The 24,104-nt window shown below is 42.3% G+C and overlaps 1 protein-coding gene across 7 annotated transcripts in view; it reads left to right on the top strand.

Moving 5' to 3' along the window:
* The window catches only part of CAPN3 (calpain 3), a 55,028-nt gene that overhangs the window by 4,546 nt on the left and 26,378 nt on the right, over window positions 1-24,104 (top strand). For 4 of the 7 annotated variants that reach the window (XM_068964923.1, XM_068964924.1, XM_068964920.1 and 1 more), the window contains exon 2: window positions 22,747-22,816. In XM_068964923.1, coding sequence (XP_068821024.1) covers window positions 22,747-22,816 — 70 coding nt within the window. Of the gene's footprint in view, window positions 1-9,369; window positions 9,619-22,746; window positions 22,817-24,104 lie in introns of those variants that run through there. The other 3 variants (XM_068964925.1, XM_068964926.1, XM_068964922.1) reach the window with 1 other exon arrangement.

The raw sequence follows: 24,104 nt of genomic DNA, 5'->3' as shown, positions 1-24,104 counted from the left end.
GGACTAAGGAGGCGAGCAGATGTTCCCATTTCCCCATCTGCTTTTGCCTCGTGCATTCCAGGTTATTTCTCCATACTCTCCTGCAATCACTGTTAAAATCAGGGACAACTTAGCCCCTTTTGCTTTTGGAGGGGAGAGGCATGAGGGGCCAGCTGCAAGACCTTGTGCATCTGGTGCCCTCCTTACCCTTGGGAATGTGGGATCCCCAGGTCACTCCACAGTGACCCAGAGGCCCATGAGGGAATTCTCCCTTGGGAAGCAGCATCTCCCTTCCTGGTGCCTCTGCCCTTCCCTCCGTAGGCAAGTTGACTCACATCCTCTTGTGGCACCAGGGTTCTGTGTGGTGCAGACCCTCCAGTCAGCTCAGCTCACTAAGGCCTCCAGCAACAGGGACTGGCAACATGTTCCTGAGCCTCCCTTGTCTCTGACCCTAGACAGAGTTTCCTTTCAGTAAATTTCATCTCATTCCAGCCCCACCCTAACCTGGATCCCAGAGAAGGAGGGGTCAACTCTGTTTGGGAGCCAGGTTAAGTCAGACTTCAGGTTAAACTGCACTTGATGGATTCAGCCTATTTGGGCCTCCCATTCACAGCTGAGGTCAAAACGGCATTATTGACATACTGCTATTGCTCTTCAGTTGCTCTTCAAGTCTGACTGAGACCCCATGGACTGAAGCCCACCAGGCTCCTCTATCCATGGGATTTCCCAGGCAAGAATATTGGAGTGGGTTGCCATTTCCTTTTCCAGGGCATCTCCCCAACCCAGGGATCAAATCTATGTCTCCTGCTTGGCAGGCAGATTCTTTACCGTCTGAGCCACCAGGGAACCCCTCATTGATATACAGCCACGTCTAATTTATCCCTTCAGCTCTTCCCCTAGGAAATCTGTTTTCCCTTCCTCCTCTGCCCTCTAAGCTCCTAGGGCTGACAGCTGGGACTCTGCATTTTCCCTGAGCCACTTTCTGCTCAGCTTTCTTTGTTTTCACTGGCTCTTGGGAGTTGGGGAAATTAACCATCTTTCCCTGATCTCCAGATCTAGTGCTCTGTAATTTGCTGGCAGTAGCTGGGCCTCTAGCCATAGGCTGCCCAATTACCTTTTCCTCTCAAGTCCTGTTCCCATGCCATCTATTCAGGGCCCGACCCTTTGCCAGTTCAGAGCTGGGTCTCAGCTTCACCCACCTGTCTCTAGTGTATGCCTTCCCTCTAAAAACCTGTTGTTATTATTACAGCCCCATATCCAGTTGTGCTTTGCCCTGTTATTCTAACCTGGCTCTCAGCCTTGCTCTTCTGCTTCCTTGGGTCAGCTAGTTCCCTCTGCCTAGACCTGAGGAAACCTCCTTCCCAGACAGACAGAAGTCCCTTTGTACTCTGAACAGACAACTTCGTTTCCTTATAGTTCCAAACTTGGAAATTTCTTGAATTACACTCTTTTTAAGGATAGAGTTTAGATAAGTTTTCCAAGCTGTAATTTATCATGAACTGTCTTTCACCAAGTCTAGAAGGTTCTGATGCTGGTACTTTCTTGATCTTATCAGAGGGTATCCCTGGAAGGTCACAACCACCACCCAGCTGAATGCAATTGAAGGAAGTTTCTAATGTAAGATGAGTGACAATTTCAGGAATATTAAAATATGAGGGGTTAAAAAGTGCCTTTAGGATGGAGAAATAAGACAAATAAGACCCCTTTTCTCCTAAACTCAGAGTTCTGCCAACCCCTTCATACTCCTTTTTCCCAAACCATTTCTTTCTTCTGGGCTCCTATCAGCCTGAATCCAACTCCTGAAGCCGGACTTTGCTGCTGTCTATCTGACCTGGTCTCCTGCCCCTTCCCAAGTCCTCAGGCAGAACTAACTTCTCCCTGTCCCAAGCTGTTACACCAAACAAAATTTTAAAATAAAATAGGACTTCCCAGGTGGTCTAATGGGCTTCCCTGGTACTTTAGCTAGTAAAGAATCCTACTGCAAAGCGGGAGACCTGGGTTTGATCCCTGGGCTGGGAAGATACCCTGGAGAAGGGAAAGGCTACCCACTCTAGTATTCTGGCCTGGAGAATTCCATGAAATGTGGTCCAGTAGTTAGGGATCCATGCTTCCAATGCAGGGGGCACAGGTTCAATCCCTGGTTGGGGAACTAAAATCCCACATGCTGCATGGCACAGTCAAAAACTAAACTAAAATAAATCATTACATTCTTCAGGTTAGGTCTTGTTACCACCACAAAATTATCTTTGATATTTTATACATGTTTATCCAAATGTGCTTTTATATGTGAATCCTCAGCATGGTCCAATCTTCAGCTTCTCTCTTCAAGAGGAAAACGCCCAAGGAAAATGTAGGAAGATTCTTGTAATCATAGGAAGGGGGCTGGAAATGGTTGTTTTCTGGGGGAGAAAAAAGAAAAAAAAATGCTGATTTAGTTACAAGAGAAAGGAGAGCTAGAACAGAAACCAAGGTGGGGTGTGAGAAGCAACAAGGTAGGAGGCTTCACCTGCCAGGGTCAGCCCCCCCTTGACCTGAACCTCAAAGATCCCTTTATTGATAAGCTTGTGAAATGCTGGAGGCAAGTATGTGACTTTTCTCGGTAAAGGACGGAAGTTAGTGTTTAGATTTTCACGAGCTGGATTGGGCTAGCACACCCACAAATCAGAATGTGGAAAGCACAGGAATGGGGAAAGGAGAGAAGCATAAAGAAGCAAGTGGGGGCAAGGAGGGCCTGACCTCTCAGAGGCTGTGAAAGGGGGTTCAAGATCTCCAAGGAACCATGAAGCCTCAGCTCACACCTGGGAAGCATTCTACTTTTTTAAAAAAGCTGACACTTCTTTACCATTTTCATCCAAACTTCAGATTTAAATAATCACGATAGAACTTTTAGAAGTGTACTGTATACCCCCAGAGCACCAGGAATATATAGTATATATTATACAGGAGTATAAAAACTGCTATAAAAAACTCATTATAAATCATAGAATTGAAAATGTTTGGAAACTACTGCTTTCCACCACTCCAGGTAGAGGGGCTCCTTTCCTGATGTTAAGGTTTTGAAGGCAAAACGAAGTCCCCATCTTCTTTCCTGCATTAACCTTTCACAGTCTGAAAGTTCATCCTTATTTCTAGCCAGAACTTTTCCGGCCACAATTTTAGCACGTTATATATGCCTCTGACCCAGCAGACAGTGAAACAGAGTCATCTGATTTCCTCTATATTGTGATTCTCCCTATTTGTGAATAATGCCATCCTTCCTTTAGTTGCTTCAGATCAAATAGTCATAAAATTCCTCTGACTCTGAAGGAATGTGGTTTTTCCCTCCCTGGAGATGTCAATGCTGTGATCCATGATTAGTTGACCCTTAGAACTTCTTTGCCTTTTGGCTGAGATCGCAGACGGTAAAGCGTCTGTCTACAATGTGGGAGACGCGGGTTTGATCCCTGGGTTGGGAAGATTCATTGGAGAAGAAAATGGCAATCCACTCCAGTACTATTGCCTGGAAAATCCCATGGACAGAGGAGCCTGATAGGCTACAGTCCATAGGGTCGCAAAGAGCTGGACACGACTGAGAGACTTCATGTTCACGTTAAAACTTCCTTATTTGTGAATTCACCTACTCACTGAAATTTATTTGTAACCCCTAAGTCAATATCCATAGGGCTCCTTCAGTCATTTGCTGACATGTGTAGGGCAGTGAAAACTTTGTCTCCCTCCATACACGTTCCTAGCTGAAGTCAGACAAGGTGACCCTCTGCCTGCTAGTTTCAGCTCTCAGACTGTAAACAAGAGTCCTTCTCATAGTCTGTTTGGTGTTACATTTTGTCACATTTCTGTACTTTTTATTGATGATTTCTCTTTTAAAATGCCCCCCAACGTGCTGTGCTGAAGTACTATTTAGTGTTCTAAAGTGCAAGAAGGCTGTGATGTGCCTTAAGGAGAAAATACGTGTATTAGATAAGCTTCATTCAGGCATGAGCTATGGTGCTGTCAGTTCAATGTTAATGAATTAATAACACATATTAAATAAGGTGTCTTTAAACAGAAATACACATAAAATAAGGTTGTATATTGATGGGTTGATGAAAATCTTGTGATCAGAGACTCCTGGGAATCTCATACTGTATTTCCACCAGGTGTGATGGCTCAATATTCACTAACTGAACATTCACAGTGAATTTATAGAACGTAACTACCATGAATAATAATGAGAATCAACTCTCTTCCTATGTTCTCCCTGTTCCTGAGGATCACAGCTTGAAATAATACCCTGTGAACAGTGTGATCAATAGGAAACACTGCAACACATTTTAATCCATTGCAGTCATTACTCTTTTTGATGTTAAAATTGTCCCATCTTCAGACAGTGTTGCCTGTTATCACTTGACATGACACCATTCATCTTCAACTGCTTCCTTGTTTTCTGGCCACAACAAAAATTCCCAGGCTCGTCTTGTACATTTCTTGCTCTAGAACCTGGAATGAATCATTTCTTTAAAGAGCCTGGTTCCTTTTAGTCTAAACTGGAGTTGAAGAAAAGGAGTGAAATGTAGAACACAGCTGACCGTTGACTTCCTAGGACCCAGGGCTTGCCCTTTACATCAGCACCGTGGATTTGGAAGCTTTCTGACAACCTGTGGGGACACTGGGCGTTTCTTGCTCTAATGACTGGTGCCACTGCCCATCACTGCTAAAATTAACACTCTACCCTTTGTGACTTCCCTGCCGGGAGGGTCACATGACCTGAGTTACTCAATTCTGAAAGGAAGAAATCCTAGTTTGGCACAAAATAAATTTACTCCATTCCAGTGTGAGAAGAGAAGGAAGATGCAGAGTCATAGGGACACTGAGGCTGTGTGCAGTGAGCACTCTGTCCCTGGGTCTAGGACCCAGTCACTGTGCAGCTGCTGCTCTCAGGGTTAGTATCTTTCCAGTGAACCTGGCTGGGAGGAGGTCTTCTTGTAATCTGTTTTAGTGTCATCACCTGTCAGACAGTTTAGAAGCTGCATCACTGGACTAGCCACAAAGAGGAAGAACTGGGGACATGCTGCAGAGCGGTTAAGTCAGACGGATTTCAAAGCAAACAGACCTGGTCTGAACCCTGACTCTGTCCCTAGAAAGTTACATAAAGTTCCCAAGCTTTTAGTTTCTTTTCTATAGTGCAGATAGTGATACTCTAATCAAATGGCTGTTCTGAGCCAGTATCCATAAAGTCCAAGTAGGTGCTCAAGGTAAGCCAGCAATTACTATTGGAATAGGCAGCAAAGGGAGTGTACATGCTTTCAAGTCAAGGAAATTGCATTCATATCCCAGCTCCACCTCTTACCAGTGTGACCTCAGGCAAGTAAGTTACTAACCTTTCCCAGGGCTTGATTTCCTCACCTGTGAAAAGAAAATCAAAGTTCCTGCTTTCTTAGAGTTGTGGTAAGGATTAAATGAGATACTGTATATGACTTGCTTAGCATAATGAACCAAGAAGTACTGATGATGGTAATTGAAAGTCAAAATGAGGTACCCAATTGAGAGTCAGCCCTCTCTCCAAGCAGAAAATCAGTCATCACAGTGCCATCCTGGAGTGCAGATGGGGGCCATGAGTTTCAGTGAAAGTGACAATCCTATAAATAACTTTTAAGACTGCTTCCCATCATATCCCATAAGACAGCAGCTTTCCCCAGAAGTCATAATGCCAACAGGACTCTAGACATCATAGGAGGAATAAGCTGAAATAACTCAGCAGTATTATGCTGCAAATGGGAGGGACAGAGACAGAAATAGCCAAGAAATGTATGAGAAGATACCTTTTGTTGATATGAACAAGGAAGAGAATTGTTCATAACTCATGTAGTTCTTGAGCATTTGTTATCTTTATTGTTTCTGTTTAGTTGCTCAGTCATGCCCAATTTTGGGGGACAACATGGACTGCAGCACACCAGGTTTCCCTGTCCAGAACCAATTCCTGGAGCTTGCTCAAACTCATGTCCATTGAGTCAGTGATGCCATCCAACCATCTGATCCTCTGTTGTCCCCTTCTCCTCCTGCCTTCAATCTTACCCAGCATCAGGGTCTTTTCTAAGGAGTCAGTTCTTCACATCAGGTAACCCAAGTATTGGAGCTTCAACTTCAGCATCAGTCCTTCCAATCTATTCAGGGCTGATTTCCTTTAGGATTGACTGGTTTGACCTCCTTGCAGTCCAAGGGACTCTCAAGGGTCTTCTCCAACACTACATTTCAGAAGCATCAGTTCTTTGGTGCTCAGCTTTCTTTTATGGTCCAAATCTCACATCCACACATGACTACTGGAAAAACCATAGCTTTGAATAGACAAACCTTTGTTAGCAAAGTAGTGTCTGCTTTTTAATATGCTGTCTAGGTTGGTCATAGCTTTTCTTCCAAGGAGCAAGCATCTTTTAATTTGAGGTTGCATCCACTATGGACACCTTTGTCTGTAGTGATGCTTCTAAGGCCCACATGACTTTGCATTCCAGGATGTCTGGCTCTAGGTGAGTGATCACACCACCGTGGTTATCTGGGTCATGAAGATCTTTTTTGTATAGTTCTTCTGTGTATTCTTGCCACCTGTTCTTAATATCTTCTGCTTCTGTTAGATCCATGCCATTTCTGTCCTTTATTGTGCCTATCTTTGCATGAAATGTTCCCTTGGTATCTCTAATTTTCTTGAAGAGATCTCTAGTCTTTCCCATCCTATCGTTTCCCTCTATTTCTTTGTACTGTTTACTGAAGAAGGCATTTTTCTCTCTCCCTGCTATTTTTTGAAACTTTGCATTCAGATGGGTATATCTCTCCTGTTCTCTTTTGCCTTTCACTTCTTTTTTCTTCTCAGCTATATGTTCTCTCTTCTCAGAAGACCATTTTGCCTTTTGCATTTCTTTTCCTGTGGGATGGTTTTGATCACCACCTTCTGTACAATGTTAGGAACCTGCGTTCATAGTTCTTCAGGCACTCTGTCTATCAGAGCTAATCCTATGCGTCTATTTGTCACTTCCACTGTATAATCCTAAGGGATTTGATTTATATCATACCTGAATGGTCTAGTTGTTTTCCCTACTTTCTTCAATTCAAATCTGAATTTTGAAATTACCTAAATGGACAATATTTACCCAATTATACTAAAGTAAATACTGATTTTTAATTTCTCTAAAATTTATTATGTTATTTTGGGAAGACAATGAGCAGAGCATAATGTGAGAAACTTAAACTTCATTCCCCCAAGTAGGAACTCTATTGATACTTTCTAAAGATAGTAAATAAAAAGTAATAGTACAAGCATATTATTTTAAAACATAGAGGTAAATACCAGAAAAAGTAGTTAAAAGAATTAAAACTGGCTGCCTCTGAGGTGAGGGATTTGCAGGGCAAGAGACTGCTCTTCCTCTAGATAACTTTTGTTTGATTTTTTAAAAACTTTATTCATTTGCACGTATACCCCAATGTTCATCACAGCACTGTTTATAATAGCCAGGACATGGAAGCAACCTAGATGTCCATCAGCAGATGAATGGATAAGAAAGCTGTGGTACATATACACAATGGAGTATTACTCAGCCATTAAAAAGAATACATTTGAATCAGTTCTAATGAGGTGGATGAAACTGGAGCCGATTATACAGAGTGAAGTAAGCCAGAAAGAAAAACACCAATACAGTATACTAATGCATTTATATGGAATTTAGAAAGATGGTAACGATAACCCTGTATGCGAGAGAGCAAAAGAGACACAGATGTATAGAACAGTCTTTTGGATTCTGTGGGAGAGGGAGAGGGTGGGATGATTTGGGAGAATGGCATTGAAACATGTATAATATCATATAAGAAATGAATCGCCAGTCTAGGTTTGATGCAGGATACAGGATGCGTGGGGGTGCACTGGGATGACCCGAGGGATGGTACAGGGAGGGAGGTGGGAGAGGGGTTCAGGATTGAGAACACGTGTACACTCGTGGCGGATTCATGTTGATGTATGGCAAAATCAATACAATATTGTAAAGTAATTAGCCTCCAATTAAAATAAATAGATTTAAATTTAAAAAACTTTATTCATGTATAAAACAAATAAAAATAAAATTATTTCTTAAAAAAAATACTGACCTCAAAAAGTATTTTGAGGAAATTCCCCGGCAGTTCAGGGTTAGGTCTTCAGGCTTCCACACTGCAGGAGGCACAGTTTTGATCCGTGGTCAGGGAATTAAGATTCCCACATGCTGCTGAGCATGGGCAAAAATAAAAAGTAATAACAATAAACTTAAAAAAATAATAAATTTTAAAAATTATTTTGAGCTATTATAGTATCCTGTAAAACTAGTGCCATAGTTTCAAACACTAGTGAACATAGAACCCTTCCAAGAGGATCTGAATCCTTAGGTCTGGGGTAAGCCCTGGGAATCTGCATTTTTAACTGGCATCCCAGGTGATTCTGATGTAGGTAGTCCAAAGACCACACACTGAGAAACACATAGTAGACGAAGATGATGAGCCTGCACAAATGGACAGGGAGATGCATCCTCCTGATGGGCGGGCTGCTAGAATGGAGTTTCTACCCGGGCCAGCTCCTTGTACTCACACTCGAACTGCCCATTTGAGCATGATGAAATTTGGAAAAAGCTGAGATTTCTTGTGAATATAATTCTGATACACATTAATCCTCCTTCCGGGTCCACCACATTCTCTGCCTCAAAGGTCTTGAACTCAGAACAGTGTGTGTCGGTTCACAGCCACTGGAACCCACTTTCAGAGGGACTTTCATTCGAGGTCAAGCTACCTACCTTCTAGGTTCCTCTCATAGATTAGAGTCCTGAAATGGTCAGTCAAGGTCTTTGGGGGGATGGGGCAGGGACATCAGGAGAATGAAGGCTTCATTAACCTCAGACAATGGCCCGGAGCAGATTCCTCCTATGCATTCAGCAGCTTGTATAGGATTAGTGTATACAGCATGTTTCGAAGGCCCCATGCTATATCCCATTGGCCGCCAGTGTTAAAGGCCTGAATGCCTTTTGCTGAGGCAGAGTAAGCCTCTCTGTAACTATATTTTCTCTTTTTAAAGAAAGAATCCCAGCAAGGCTGATGGAGGTGGCCTGAAGGTCTGTAGGCCTTGTGGCCTGTCCTGGGGCTGTCCCTGGCTCTCTTGCTCCCCTTGCCGGCTCCCTGTCTGACTGGCATGGTGTTGCCCCTTGACCGTGGGCTCAGGGGCCTCCAGCCAAAGCTGCTGACTCTGACCACGGCCTTTCTCTGGGCTGTGTTCATTTGCATTGCGCTGCTGAGGGTGGAGGAGCTATATAGGCTCCGGCCCATTCACGGGAGGATTAGGCCTGGACCGAGGGCGCAGCAGGAAAGAGGCCACAGCAAAGGCCCAGCTCCACTCCCTGAGCGGTCACCATGCCCTACCTGCTGCCAGGATTCTTCTGTGACCGTGTGATCCGTGAGAGGGACAGGAGAAACGGAGAGGGCACTGCTACACAGCCCATCAAGTATGAGGGGCAGGATTTTGTTGTTCTCAGACAACGGTGCCTGGCTCAGAAGTGCCTCTTTGAAGACCGTGTGTTCCCAGCAGGCATCCAATCCCTGGGCTCCCATGAGCTGAGCCAGAAAACCAAGATGAAGGCCATCACGTGGAAAAGGCCAAAGGTAGGGATAGGAGGGACAGGGTAGCTGTTCTGGTAAGGACAGCTCCTGGGGACAGGAGACCAAGTGGTCCAGAGCCTGAGACCAAAGATCCTGGATCTGACCAAGTGACTTATTAACGTACTCCTGCTCCTAAATACTTTCCTGCTTCCTCCTGAAACTGGAGCTGTTGTTTTCTGTTCCTGAACTAAAGACTATTTAATACTTTATAAATGCCTGAGACTGTAAATATTTTTGAGAGAGCTAATGCACTGACTTAACGTCATAGTAAAACAGTAAGGAATCATTGTCACATCTCTTCTTGAGAGCAGGTGTTCTGGGGAGGGAAAGTGGAGTGGTAAACAGAATTAGGGCTCACAGTTACAAAAGCAGTTCCATGGAAGGTGGTGAAAAGTTATGGAATAGGAGGCTGCAGGAGGCTGGAGACTTGTCTTCTTAACTGTTTGCCTAAGGCTGGTTCATTAGTGATATGTCACTTCTGTTTAAATAAAAAGGTCCGTGCTGACCTGCCACACTCCTTACCGGGAAAAGCAGTTTGCTCTGCTGCTGTTGCTGCTGCTAAGTTGCTTCAGTCGTGTCCAACTCTGTGCAACCCCATAGACGGCAGCCCACCAGGCTCCCCTGTCCCTGGGATTCTCCAGGCAAGAACACTGGAGTGGGTTGCCATTTCCTTCTCCAATGCAGGAAAGTGAAAAGTGAAAGTGAAGTCGCTCAGTCGTGTCCGACTCTTCACTACCCTATGGACTGCAGCCTACCAGGCTCCTCTGTCCATGGGATTTTCCAGGCAAGAGTACTGGAGTGGGGCGCCACTGCCTTCTCTGCAGTTTGCTCAGGGATGCCTTACAGCCCAGCAACTGAAGAGCCTGTTTGTTTCAATTGTTTTCAGCTACTCTGTGCTTCTCAAACTATGGTCTTTGGACTACCTGCGTCAGAATCACCTGGGATGCCAGTTTAAAATGCAGAGTCCTAGGGCTCATCCCAGAAGTATCTGTATTTCTGTATTTAACTGACTGTATTCATAATCAGTGAAACATGAGTTCATGGTGACTCATACCAAAATATTTCTCTTTGTGTGTGTATGACTTTATATACTAACTTTCTATCCTTCAACTGTGCTATATTTCCTTATTAGTTCCAGAAATGTGTTTTTCTTTTTGTTATTTGTTCAGGATTTTCTCGATAGACAATTACATCATCTGTGAATGAGGAGTTTATTTCTTCCTTTCCAATCTTTATAAATTTCCTTCTCTTGTTTTATTGTATTAGCTAGGATTTTCAATATGATGTTGAGTAAGAGTGGTAAGAGGACTATGGCTGATTCATATTTGGCAGAAAACAAAATTCTGTAAAGCGACTATCCTTGAATCAAAAAAATAAATTTTTTAAAAAAGAAAAAAAAAAGAGTGGTAAGAGGAGAGTCTTGTCCCTAATCTGAAGGAGAAAGCATCTCATTTCTCAACATTAAATATGATGATAATTGTAGGTCTCTAAAAAAAAGTACATTTTCTTTACCAACTTGAGGACATTGCCCTCTGTTCCTGAGTTTTTATCATGAATGGGTATTGAATTTTGTCAAATGGTTTTTGTGTATCAATTGATATGATCATTGATTTTTCTTCTTAGCCTGTTGTGATAATTTATTTTCAAATGTTGAAAATCTTGCATACCTGGAATAAATCCCACTTGTCTGTAGTGTATAATTTCATTTATAATTTGTCATTTTTGAGTTACTAATTTTTTTGAGGATTTGGTTTTATTTTCATAAGAGATATTGATTGGTCTGTAGTTTTACTTTGCAATGTCATTTTCTGATTTGAGTATTAGGGTAATATTGGCCTCATAGAACGAGTTATGAAGTGCTCTCTCTGCTTCTATTTTTCTGGGGGGTATTGTAGAGAATTGATATCATTTCTTCCTTGAATGTTTGATAGAATTCACCAAGAAAATTATCTGGATCTGGTGCTTTCTCTTTTGGAGGGTTATTAATCATTGAACAAAACTTTTTAACAGGTACAGCCATATTCAGATAATCTATTTGTCCTTGTGCATGTTTTGGTAGTTTGTGTCTTCCATGAAATTAGTATGTTTTATCTAAGTTACCAGTTCCTGTGGTCATAGAGTCATCTGTAATATTCCTTTATTATCCTTTTAATGTCCATGGGATCAGTAGTAGTGATCTGTTCATTTTTGATGTTGGTAATTTGTGTCTTCCCTTTTTTTCCCTTGGTTAGCATGGCTAGAGGTTTATTAATATTATTGACCTTTTCAAGAACCAGTTTTTGGCTTTATTGATTCTTTCTATTGTTTTGCTATTTTCAGTTTCATTGATTCTGCTCTTATTATTTCTTTTTTTTCTACTTGCTTTGTGCTTAAATTTTTTCCTTTCTCTAGTGTCCTAAGGTAGAATATTGGTATTGGTATCAGATCTTTCTTCTTTTCTAATATATACATTTAATATTGTAGCTTTCCCTCTGAGCCCTGGTTTCACTGCATTCCACAAATTTTGATGTTATATTTTTATTTAGTTCAAAATAATTTCTAATTTCTCCTGGAACTTCTTCTTTGACTTGTATGTTAGTTAGAAGTGTGTCATTTAATTTCCAAATAATTTGGGGTTTTTCAGTTATTTTATTATTGCGTTCTATTTTCATTCCACTGTCATCTGAAAACATACTTTGTATGTTTCATATTCTTTGAAATTTGTCAAAGTGTGTTTTATAACCCAGAATGTGGTCTTAGTGACTCTTCCATGTGATATTGAGAGCAGAAATGTGTATTCTCCTTGCGACCCCATAGACTGTAGCCCACCAGGCTCCCCTGTCCATGGAATTCTCCAGCAGGCTCCCCTGTCCATGGAATTCTCCCCTGTCTATGGAATTCTCCAGAATAGCTACTGGAGTGGGTAGCTATTCTCTTCTCTAGGAGATCTTCCTGACACAGGATTGAGCCTGGGTCTCCTGTATGGCAGGCTGGTTCTTTACCATCTGAGCCACTGGGGAAGTCCATATATGCAGTCTGCTGCTGCTGCTGCTAAGTCACTTCAGTTGCGTTCAACTCTGTGCGACCCCATAGACAGCAGCCCCCCAGGCTCCCCCATCCCTGGGATTCTCCAGGCAAGAGTACTGGAGTAGGGTGCCATTGCCTTCTCCGATATATGCAATCTAGTACTTTATAATAGAAAATACCCAATTTCTCCCTTCCTTCCCTCGAGACATTACTATCACGGATTTCACTTACCATATGCTATAAGTACTCCACATGTTGTTGTTTGAATTACTTTAAATAAAGTTATCTTTAGATTAAGAATAAGAAAAATAAAAGCTTTATTTTACCTTCATTTATGCCTTCTCTGCGGAGAAGGCAACAGCACCCCACTCCAGTACTCTTGCCTGGAAAATCCCATGGACAGAGGAGCCTGGTAGGCTGCAGTCCATGGGGTTGCGAAGAGTCAGACACAACTGAGCGACTTCACTTTCACATTTCACTTTCATGCATTGGAGAAGGAAATGGCAACCCACTCCAGTGTTCTTGCCTGGAGAATCCCAGGGACAGGGGAGCCTGGTGGGCTGCCGTCTATGGGGTTGCACAGAGTCGGACACGACTGAAGCGACTTAGCAGCAGCAGCAGGAGCAGCAGCAGCATGCCTTCTCTGATGCTTTTCCTTTTTTTATATAGGTCCAGGTTTCTGTTCTAAATAATTTTCCTTCTCCTGAAGGAGCTTCTTTTAACCTTCCTTGCAAGGCAAGTCTTCTGGAAATGAATTCCCTATGGTTTTGTCTGAAAAGCCTTTATTTCTCCTTCAGGTTTAAAAAAATTCACTTATTTTGGGCTGCATCAGGTCTTAATCGTGGCACATGGAATCTTTGTTGTGGTGCACAGGTTTCTCTCTAGCTATGGAACACAGGTTTAGTTTCCCTGTGGAATGTGATCTTAGTTTCACAGCCAAGTATCAAACCCACATCCCCTGCACTGTAAGGCAAATTTTTAACCGCTGGACCACCAGGGAAGTCCCTGTCCTTCAGTTTTGAAAGATTAATGCTCTGCATATAGAATGCTAGGTGGATGGTTTTTTCTATCAATTTAAATATTTCAATCCGATCTTTCTTGCTTGCATGGTTTCTGAAGAAAAGTCTGCTATAATTCTTGCCTCTTTTCCTCTAGAGTATTTCCCTGCTCTTGGCTTCTTTCAAGATCTTTTCTTTATCTTTGGTTATCTGCAGTTTGAATATGATATGCCTAAGTGTAGTTATGTTTTATCTTGCCAGCATTTATGTTGCTTGATGTTCCTTGAGCTTCCTGGATTTGTGATTTGGTTATCTGTCATTAATTTTGGAAAGTTCTTACATTATTACTTCAAATATTTCTTCTGCTCTGCTCTTTTTTCCCTCCAGTATTCCAATTATGCATATGTTGCACATTTCGAATGTCTCACCATTCTTGGATGTCCTGCTCTGTTTTTTGTTATTGTTATATTCTTCTCTTTGCATTTCACTTTAGGAAATTCCTATTGTCTTATCTTCAATCTCGCTGATTTTTTTCTTTGTCTTTGTCTAATTTACTGATGGATCCATCAAATATATGTTGTAATATTATTTATTTCTATCATTTCCTTTTGAATCTTTCTTGATTTCCATAGCTCTGCTTATATTACCAACCTTTTCTTGAATGCTATCTACTTCTTCCATTAGACCTTTTGACACACTAGTCATAATTACTTTAAATCCTCTACTTGGTAATTCCAACATCTATGTCATATCTGAATCTAGTTCTGATGTTTGCTTTACCTTTTCAGACTGCTTTTACCTGCCTTTTGACATCTCTTGTAGTTTTTGGCTGAAAGTAGACATTGTTTTGGGTAATAAGAACGGAGATAAATAATCCTTTGGCATGAGGTGGATTTTTTTTGGCCGCACCATAGCGGTGTGCAGAAATTCCCTGGCCAGGGATCAAACCCATCCTCCAAGCATTGGGAATGCAGTCTTAATCACTGGACCACTAGAAAAGCCCTGGCATGAGGATTTATGTTAGGCTGGCTAGAAACTGGTTGTGCTATGGTTGTTTCTTATAGCTGTAGATGTCAGATGCTTCAGATTCCTTTAATATCCTTGGTTTGTCTCCTCTCTTGACTTTGGGCTTTCCTAAGTACTTATCAGAGCTTACATCTTGCAGCTCTTTCAGCTGTAAGTCACTGTTATTTCACTGGAGCCCTGTTGATGTGGTAATACAGTGGAGAAGGGGAAGTGTTCTATAATCTAATGATTAAAGCCCTGCCTTTTAATGGGCCTGTCTCTCTGGGCTGTGATCTTCACACGTTTTTCCACTGGTATAGCTTTTTTCCCTTCTTTGGTGAGAAAGAAATATACTTCCGCCAACATAGGTAAGACAGGAAAAGCCTTTTCCCCAGTAGGAGGATCTTTCTTGAATTTTCATAAGAACTTAGTGGAATTTTTGGAGGTAGAAACCATGAAAGTATGGGGGAGGCGGGTTCTTCTAAAGACTGTGGCCTCCAGAAGTTTCTCACTCTGTGCTAGTCCTCACTCAGCTTCCAGAAATTCATCAAGGTTACCATTTCAGTGTTTCTCCCAGTTTGTGGCTGAGGCAGCTTCTGCCCCAGATAAACAGATCTTGGCTATAACTCTCTGGTTTCACTTGCATCTTTATTTCAATGTAGTTGACCTCTAACCTCAATTCTCTGATGGGTCCAAGCAAAGTCACTGGTTTTCAGGTGTTGGCTTTTTCCTGTGGTAAGGAAGGGAGGGATGACTTCCAAGCTCTTGACATGTTGGAGCTGAAACCAGAAGTCCCCTATTAGCCCACCCTTTTAAATGTATGTTTTTATTTATGTTATAATGCACATTATATGTTAGGATAATACACACAGATAATTTTAAACTAATAAAAATACTTTTGTAGAGTTGTGTGTTCAGAACATTTTAATGATGGAAAGAAAGTGAAAGTGTTAGTCGCTCAGTTGTGTCTGACTCTTTGCAACCCCATGGACCGTAGCCCGCCAGGCTCTTCTGTCCACACGATTCTCCAGGCAAGAATACTGGAGTGAGTAGCCATGCCCTTCTCCAGGGGATCTACCTAACCCAGGGATCCAACCTGGGTCTCCTGCATTGCAGGCAGATTCTTTACCATCGAAGCCACCAGGGAAGTGCTCTTATGATGGAGGTATACAATAAAAAATGTTTGGAGACACTGTGCAAACCACAGCACTCAAAAATGGAGGAAATGGTTACCTGCTGCTAATTGCTGTGGCTCCATCACTGACAGATCCAGTCTCATACCAAATTATAGCCAAACGAGTGACCAGAAGCCTTAGGTCCCCAAGCTAAAGTGACAGAGCCAGCATGATTTACCCTTTGTTTATATTAACCAACACAAACAGGTCTCAGACCCTCCAGAAAAGTAGGCAGTGAGGAGGGTATCTAGGCAAATCTAGCTATTCTATGAATTAATCCTCAACAAGCTTGCTAACTGACCCTCACCAAACAGACATCTCTCATGAGGACACACAGTTGAGGGTCTCTAGGCTGGGGGTTTCCCAGAGGGCAGGCAGGGATGATTTCCTCTTTTTATTATATCCTTCAATCTCCCAGCCCTGTACATACTCAGAAGTCCAATTAGTGTCTGGTGAATTTAGCTGAGGTAGTATTGAAGGTAAATGTAGCATATTGGGGAATCTCTACCATTGCAAAAAACGCAACTCCGTTCAAATACCTGAAGCAGACGGGAGAGAAAGCAGTGCAGCTGCTGCTGCCTTTCCAAGTTGTCAGCCCTGGAATTGGTGGCAGATGGGTGGACAAGGCTTCTGAACCTGTAGACCCAAGGAGAGAAAGCTACCCCTGTGACAGCTAAAAAATGTAGCCACACTTCCATTATTTGAGTCACTGTATAATATATTCCCTTATAAGAGGGGCAGGACACTCAGTAGTCAAGTGTCTCAGTTGGCAAGTAACAGAGGCCCAACTCTAACTTAAACCAAAAATGTTCTGTAGCTGAATTTTCAAAGGTGATGATTGGGTTTAGACACACTGAATCCAGGCCTCAAACCACATCAAGACACACTTCCTAATATTATCTGTCTGTCTGTTTATCACCTCTGCCCTCTCCACCCACTCCTCCATCTGCTTCTTCTGAGTTGTCTTTACTCTCAGGCAGGTTACCTTCACAAAGGGGCAGAAATGGCCACAAGCAGCTTCAGGCTGACATTCTCCAGCTTAGTAACTCCTGGAGGAGAATGTGTTTCTTTCTCAATAGTTACTACAAAAGACTTGGCCCATATCTCTTGGCCTAGACTTGGTCATCTGCCCATTCCTGGTGGTCATCCAACCACCTTCAGTCTAGTTGCCCTAACAGCTGTGTGTAGCTGGGGGAAGGGGGAAGCCCACCAGAACAAGTGCTGATAGTAGGGTTGCTCTCCAGCTGAAAACTGAGGAATAATACCAGGAGAAGGGGGAACATATTACAAGGATGCAAAATACTGGGGAGACAAAAATAACATGTTCACTATACCTTAATTTCTTTGCTTTTTAAGAGGAAAGAGTCTTATTTGAAATAATGAGAGTTTTATATTTTATTAGGGAAAAACGGTTTTTAAAGACCACATTCTGGTAGTTGATGTTCTCTTCACTACATTTTTACTGCTTCTAGTTTTTATGTTTTGTTTTGTTTTAGTGCTGGGAAATAGAAAATTTTTTTAGAGAGACAGAAATGAATCATGAGTTATGCTTAAATATCCAAATCAACTTTAACATTGCTGGGTTTTTCCTGAAGTTATTCATGTTTATAATTTTACATATTTTCTTTTTAAATGAAATCTCTCTTTGAAGCTTGCTTACTTTTGGCTGTGCTGGGTCTCCGTTGCTATGAGGGCCTTTCTCTAGTTGCAGCAAACAGAGGCTACTCTCTAGTTGTGCACGGCTTCTCATTGCAGCAGCTTTTCTTGTTGTGGAACACTGGCTCCAGAGCAAGGGTTCAATAGTTGTGTCTCAAGGTCTTAGTTACACTGAGAGCATGTGGGATCTTCCCAGACCAGGGTTCAAACCCACGTCTCCTGCATTGGCAGGTGGATTCTTCACCACTGAGCCAGCAGGGAGGCCCCCTGCATATTCTCTTTTACACTAAAAATATCCTAGTTCCTAATGACATTGATGTACATTATTTACTTTATCCTACATGTGAACATTTTGAAGTAGTAACAATATTATTTTTATTTATTATGGTTCACATTTCATTATGGTTTGGGGTTTGACCTTAAGATGTAAGGTTTAGCCTTTGATTGTATGGATCACAAAAAACTGTGGAACATTCTTAAAGACATGAGATACCAGAACACCTTACCTCCCTCCTGAGAAATCTTTGTGCAGGTCAAAAAGCAACAGTTAGAACTGGACATGGAACAATGGACTGGTTCCAAATTGGAAAAGGAGTACATCAAGGCCCTATATTGTCACCTGCTTATTCAACTTGTATGCAGAGTATATCATACGAAATGCCAGGCTGGATGAAGCACAAGCTGGAATCAAGATTGCTGGAAGAAATATGAATAACCTCAGATATACAGATGATACCACCCTTATTGCAGAAAGCAAAGAGGAACTAAAGAGCCACTTGATGAAGGTAAAGGAGAAGAGTGAAAAAACTGGCTTAAAACTCAAGATTCAAAAACCTAAGGTCATAGCATCTGGTCTGATCACTTTATGGCATATAGATGGGGAAACAATGGAAACAGTGACAGAAGTTATTTTCTTGGGTTCCAATATCACTGCAGATGGTGACTGCAGCCATACAATTAAGAGATGCTTGCTTCTTGGAAGAAAAACTATGACCAACCTAGACAGCATATTAAAAAGCAGAGTCATTACTTTGCTGACAAAGGTCCATCTAGTCAAAGCTATGATTTTTCCAGTAGTCATGTATGGATGTGGGAGTTGGACTATAAAGAAAGCTGAGCACCAAAGAATTGCTGCTTTTGCACTGTGGTGTTGGAGAAGACTCTTGAGAGTCCCTTGGACTGCAAGGAGATCCAACCTGTCCACCCTAAAGGAAATCAGTCCTGAATATTCATTGGAAGGACTGATGCTGAAACTCCGATACTTTGGCCACCTGATGCAAAGAGCTGACTCATTTGAAAAGACTCTGATGCTGGGAAAGATTGAAGGCAGGAGGAGGGAACAACAGAGGATGAGATGGTTGGATGGCATCACTGACTCAATGGATGAGTTTGAGCAAGCTCTGGGAGTTGGTGATGGATGGGGAAGCCTGGTGTGCTGCAGTCCATGGGATCACAAAGTTCAGTTCAGTTCAATCGTTCAGTTGTGTCCAACTCTTGGCGACCCCATGGACTGCAGCATGCTGGGCCTCCCTGTCCATCACTGGCTCCAGGAGTTTACTCAAACTCATGTCCATTGAGTCGGTGATGCCATCCAACCATCTCATCCTCTGTCGTCCCCTTGTCCTACTGCCCTCAATCTTTCCCAGCATCACGGTCTTTTCAAAAGAGTCAGCTCTTCGCATGAGGTGGCCAAAGTATTGGAGTTTCAGCTTCAGCATCAGTCCTTCCAATGAATACTCAGGACTGATTTCCGTTAGGATGGACTGGTTGGATCTCCTTGCAGTCCAAGGGACTCTCAAGAGTCTTCTCCAACACCACAGTTCAAAAGCATCAATTCTTCTGCCCTCAGCTTTCTTTATAGTCCAACTCTCACATCCATACATGACTACTGGAAAAACCATAGCTTTGACTAGATGGACTTTTGTCAGCAAAGTAATGACTCTGCTTTTTAGTATGCTGTCTAGGTTGGTCATAGCTTTCTTCCAAGGAGCAAGTATCTTTTAATTTCATGGCTGCAGTCACCATCTGCAGTGATTTTGGAGCCCAAGAAAATAAAGTCTGTCACTGTTTCCATTGTTTCCCCATCTATTTGCTATGAAGTGATGGGACCAGATGAGAAGGCAATGGAGAAGGCAATGGCACCCCACTCCAGTACTCTTGCCTGGAAAATCCCATGGATGGAGGAGCCTGGTAGGCTGCAGTCCATTGGGTCGCTAGGAGTCGGACATGACTGAGCGACTTCACTTTCACTTTTCACTTTCCTGCATTGGAGAAGGAAATGGCAACCCAGTCCAGTGTTCTTGCCTGGAGAATCGCAGAGACAGTGGAGCCTGGTGGGCTGCTGTCTATGGGGTCACATAGAGTCAGACATGACTGAAGTGACTTAGCAGCAGCAGCAGCAGATGGGAGCAGATGCCATGATTTTAGTTTTCTGAATGTTGAGTTTTAAGCCAACTTTTTCACTCTCCTCTTTCACTTTCACCAAGAGGCTCTTTAGTTCTAAGGGTGGTGTCATCTGCATATCTGAGATTATTGATATTTCTCCCAGCAATCTTGATTCCAGTTTGTGCTTCATCCAACCTAGCATTTCTCATGATGTACTTTGCATATAAGTTAAATAAGCAGGGTGACAATATACAGGCTTGATGTACTCCTTTCCCAATTTGGAACTCCTTATTCCCAAATTCAGACTTGAATTGAAAAAAAGGAGGGAAAACCACTATACCATTCAGGTATGACCTAAATCAAATCTCTTATGATTATAGAGTGGAAGTGAGAAATAGATTCAAGGGATTAGATCTGATAGACAGAGTGCCTGAAGAACTATGGATGGAGGTTCGTGACATTGTACAGGAGGCAGGGATCAAGACCATCTCCAAGAAAAAGAAATGCAAAAAGGCACAATGGTTGCCTGAGGAGGCCTTACAAACAGCTGTGAAAAGAAGAGAAGCAAAAGGCAAACAAGAAAAGGAAAGATATACCCATTTGAATGCAGAGTTCCAAAGAATAGCAAGAGAGAAGAAAGCCTTCCTCAGTGATCAATGAAAAGAAATAGAGGGAAACAATAGAATGGGGAAACCTAGACATCTCTTCAAGAAAATTAGAAATACCAAGGAACATTTCATGCAAATATGGGCACAATAAAGGACAGAAATGGTATGGACCTAACAGAAGCAGAAGATACTAAGAAGAGGTGACAAGAATACACAGAACATACAAAAAAGATCTTTATGTCCCAGATAATCTCAATGGTGTGATCACTCACCTAGAGCCAGACATCCTGGAATGTGAAGTCAAGTGGGCCTTAGGAAGCATCACCATGAACAAAGCTAGTAGAGGTGATGGAATTCCAGTTGAGCTATTTCAAATTGTAAAAGATGATGCTGTGAAAGTGCTGCACTCAATATGCCAGCAAATTTGGAAAACTCAGCAGTGGCCACAGGACTGGAAAAGGTCAGTTTTCATTCCAGTCCCAAAGAAAAGCAGTGCCAAAGAATGCTCAAACTACCACACAATTGCACTCATCTCACATGCTAGTAAAGTAATGCTCAAAATTCTCCAAGCCAGGCTTTAACAGTACCTGAACTATGAACTTCCAGATGTTCAAGCTGGATTTAGAAAAGGCAGAGGAACCACAGATCAAATTGTTAACATCTGTTGGATCATCAAATAAGCAAGAGAATTCCAGAAAAACATCTGCTTTATTGACTATGCCAAAGCCTTTGACTGTGTGGATCACAAAAAACTGTGATCACAAAGAGTTGGACACAACTGAGCGACTAAACTGAACTGAACTTAGGATATATCCCCAAAGGAATAAACAGCCAACATTTTACATTGCAAGTCACTTGAAAAAATTCATTTTATGTATGTGATCATGCCATCAATTTGATAAGCAGTTAGGTTCCTTTTCTTCAATTTGCTTTCAGCTTTTACAGATTGCTTTTTTTTCCCACTAAAATTAGTATACCAGTTTATTACTCTTTTAAGTATTAACCATTTTGTTTGGTGTGTAGTAGTATCACATTGTAGTGTTTCCCATATGATTAATGATGTTGAGCATTTTCCCATGTATTTTTTGCCATTTGTATGAGGCTCCTATGGCTGCTATAATATATTACCATAAACTTGGTAGCTTAAAATAAGAATTTTATTCTTTCACAGTTACAGATTGCTTTTTAAAATTGCATTTTCTTCAATCTGGTTTTTAGTTCTATAAAATGTACATTGTTCCTAAGTCAAAATTAGTTTAAAACAGATATGTTCGGAGTTTTACTTCCATCCCTATATTCACCACTTAATCCTTTCCTCCCCTATAGGTAACCTTTTAAAAAATTATTATTTGGGGTTTGTTCTTCCATTGATAAGAGCTTCAAGGGGGTGGTGTGTGTGCTGTGATCTATGCACGACTTTCCATCTAGTAGGTGAGATAGATCCTTGAGCTCAGGGAGATTCATTCACTGAGCTCACTCACCCGGATTGCTGTATTAGGGAAGACAGAAAAACAGAGAGGGCTATATCACCAAGATAGCAAGGCTTCTTGAAGCGGTGAAGGACAAAGTTAAAACCAAAACACAGAATCTATTATTATTTCAAAAGTTAAAATACAAAGCATGACACATCCAAACAAACACAAGAGCACCCCCTGTTGGCCTCTGTTGGGATGCATATAACTGGTAGTGCCTGGATTTGAAAACTGCTCCGACCAGGGTGTCACGTTGGGTTAGCTTTATTAAAGAAGCATACCTGCCAACAGACTGGGAGGCCTTCGAGGCTCATGTCAAATTTATTCTTGGCTCTCCCCAGCTCTCAAGTCCTGTGGCCCTTGGGACACATGCTGATACTAAATATCTATGTTACTACACCTTGGGGAAAAAGATCCTTACTTTCCCTCCTGCACCTCTTTTCCTGGCTTAGAAAACAAACAAACAAGAGCTGTGTTTTGTACTGTCCCTTGGTCAAAGCTGAGACGGTAGTGACACTGTCCTAACTCTCAAGGTGGTCCCTTACTCAGACAGTATATCACTGTGAGGGATCAATGTGGGACAGTGAGAAAAGGAGCCACGCACCTGGCTCCTCCTGCCTGCTAGCTGTGTGTCCTTGGGCAAATTCTTAACCTCTCTGAGTCTTGGTGTTCTCATCTGAAAAATAAGAATGATAGTATCCAGTTCATGGGCATTTCTGAGGCTTAAGTGAGTGGCGTGTGTAAAACTCCTGATATGTGATGCCAGTACTGCATATGAACCTCAGTAAATAATAGCTACTAGTATTATTTCCTTTTTGCTTCACAGGAAATTTGTGAGAATCCCCGATTTATCATTGGTGGAGCCAATAGAACTGACATCTGCCAAGGAGATCTAGGTAGGAAAGTTCCTCTGGTCCTATTTAGCCAAACAATCAAGGTGTGATTAAGAGGTATGATCCTTTTATAGTAAGTAAAGGGACAGTAATCTGGTTTTACTTGTAATGAATTTGGGGGAGGTAGTTTTGATAACATTATTTAAACTCATTCAGCTCTGTGTTGGTGATTACTTCATTTAATTTCTGTCCCTCCCACCTTTCTCACCAGCTCTTTACCTTGTGTCACAACAGGAGGTCGCCTCCTCTCCAGAGTCTCCAGGACACTCACACACCCCACTCAGCAAGACAAAAGCCCTGTTTCTAGCAGGACCCACCTTCCTTAAAGGGCTTCCCTGGTGACTCAGTGGTTAAGAATTAGCCTGCTAATGCAGGAGACAGGAGTTTGATCCCTGGGTCAGAAAGACTCCCTGGAGAAGGAAATCCCTTCTCCAGGAGTCCCCACAGTGGAGCAGTGGGGTCCCCACTCCAGTGTTCTTTTCTGGTAAAATCCCATGGACAGAGGAGCCTGGCAGGCTAAGTCCATGGGGTCACGAGGAGTCAGACATGACTTAGAGACTAAACAACAACAAGCTTTCTTAGAAAGCAGCTCTGAAATTGTCTGCCATGCATGTCCCTTGGGCATGCAGAATCGATATGCTCACAAAAAGTGCTTTCATAACTCGAACTCTTGTTTAAACTGCCCCAGAATAGCTCCGTTTTAAACAAGCTTTTCAACAAAGGCAACGCCTACCATGTGGATGAGCATCCAATTTTCTGTCTGGTTAATTAGCTTGGCTGCTTCCTTTATCTCAGCCTCTTATTTGGAAGGTGTTGTCTTTAGTGTGAACTGCAGAAAAGTGCTGTGAAGTAAAGTTGGAGGAAACAAATATCAACAGACACAGTTTAGAACTTGAGGGAAAAGGGGCACTCAAGGCCAAATGAAAGGAATTTAGCTAATTTGGTCCCGGAAGGAGAGGCTGAAGAGGGTTTGAATATCTGACTTCCTGCACTTGAAGGAAGGCTGCCTGCAGAGCCCTGGCCAGCTAATAACCTGGGCCTTCCAACCGACACGCTGTTTCAGAAAGGCTGGCTGCTTGGGAGGTGGGAAGTGGGGAGGGTGGTAGTGGTGGTGGGAGGAGGCCTGTGGAGGCTCTCAGCCTCCCCTCTGCAGACTCAGAAATGCCATGACATCCCACACAGCACAACAAAGGCCTTGCATAACCTAGCCTGTGTTCTGTTGGTGTTCCTGGCCTGCCACTGGGGCATTCACACACACACACACACACACAAACAGGGCAAAGTGCCACCT

The sequence above is a fragment of the Capricornis sumatraensis genome, chromosome 2 (genome assembly GCF_032405125.1).
Source record: "Capricornis sumatraensis isolate serow.1 chromosome 2, serow.2, whole genome shotgun sequence".
In the NCBI taxonomy this organism is placed as follows: Eukaryota; Metazoa; Chordata; class Mammalia; order Artiodactyla; family Bovidae; genus Capricornis; species Capricornis sumatraensis.
The sequence above is the reverse complement of the archived record's forward strand: the minus strand, read 5'-3'. Positions and strand labels throughout refer to the sequence as shown.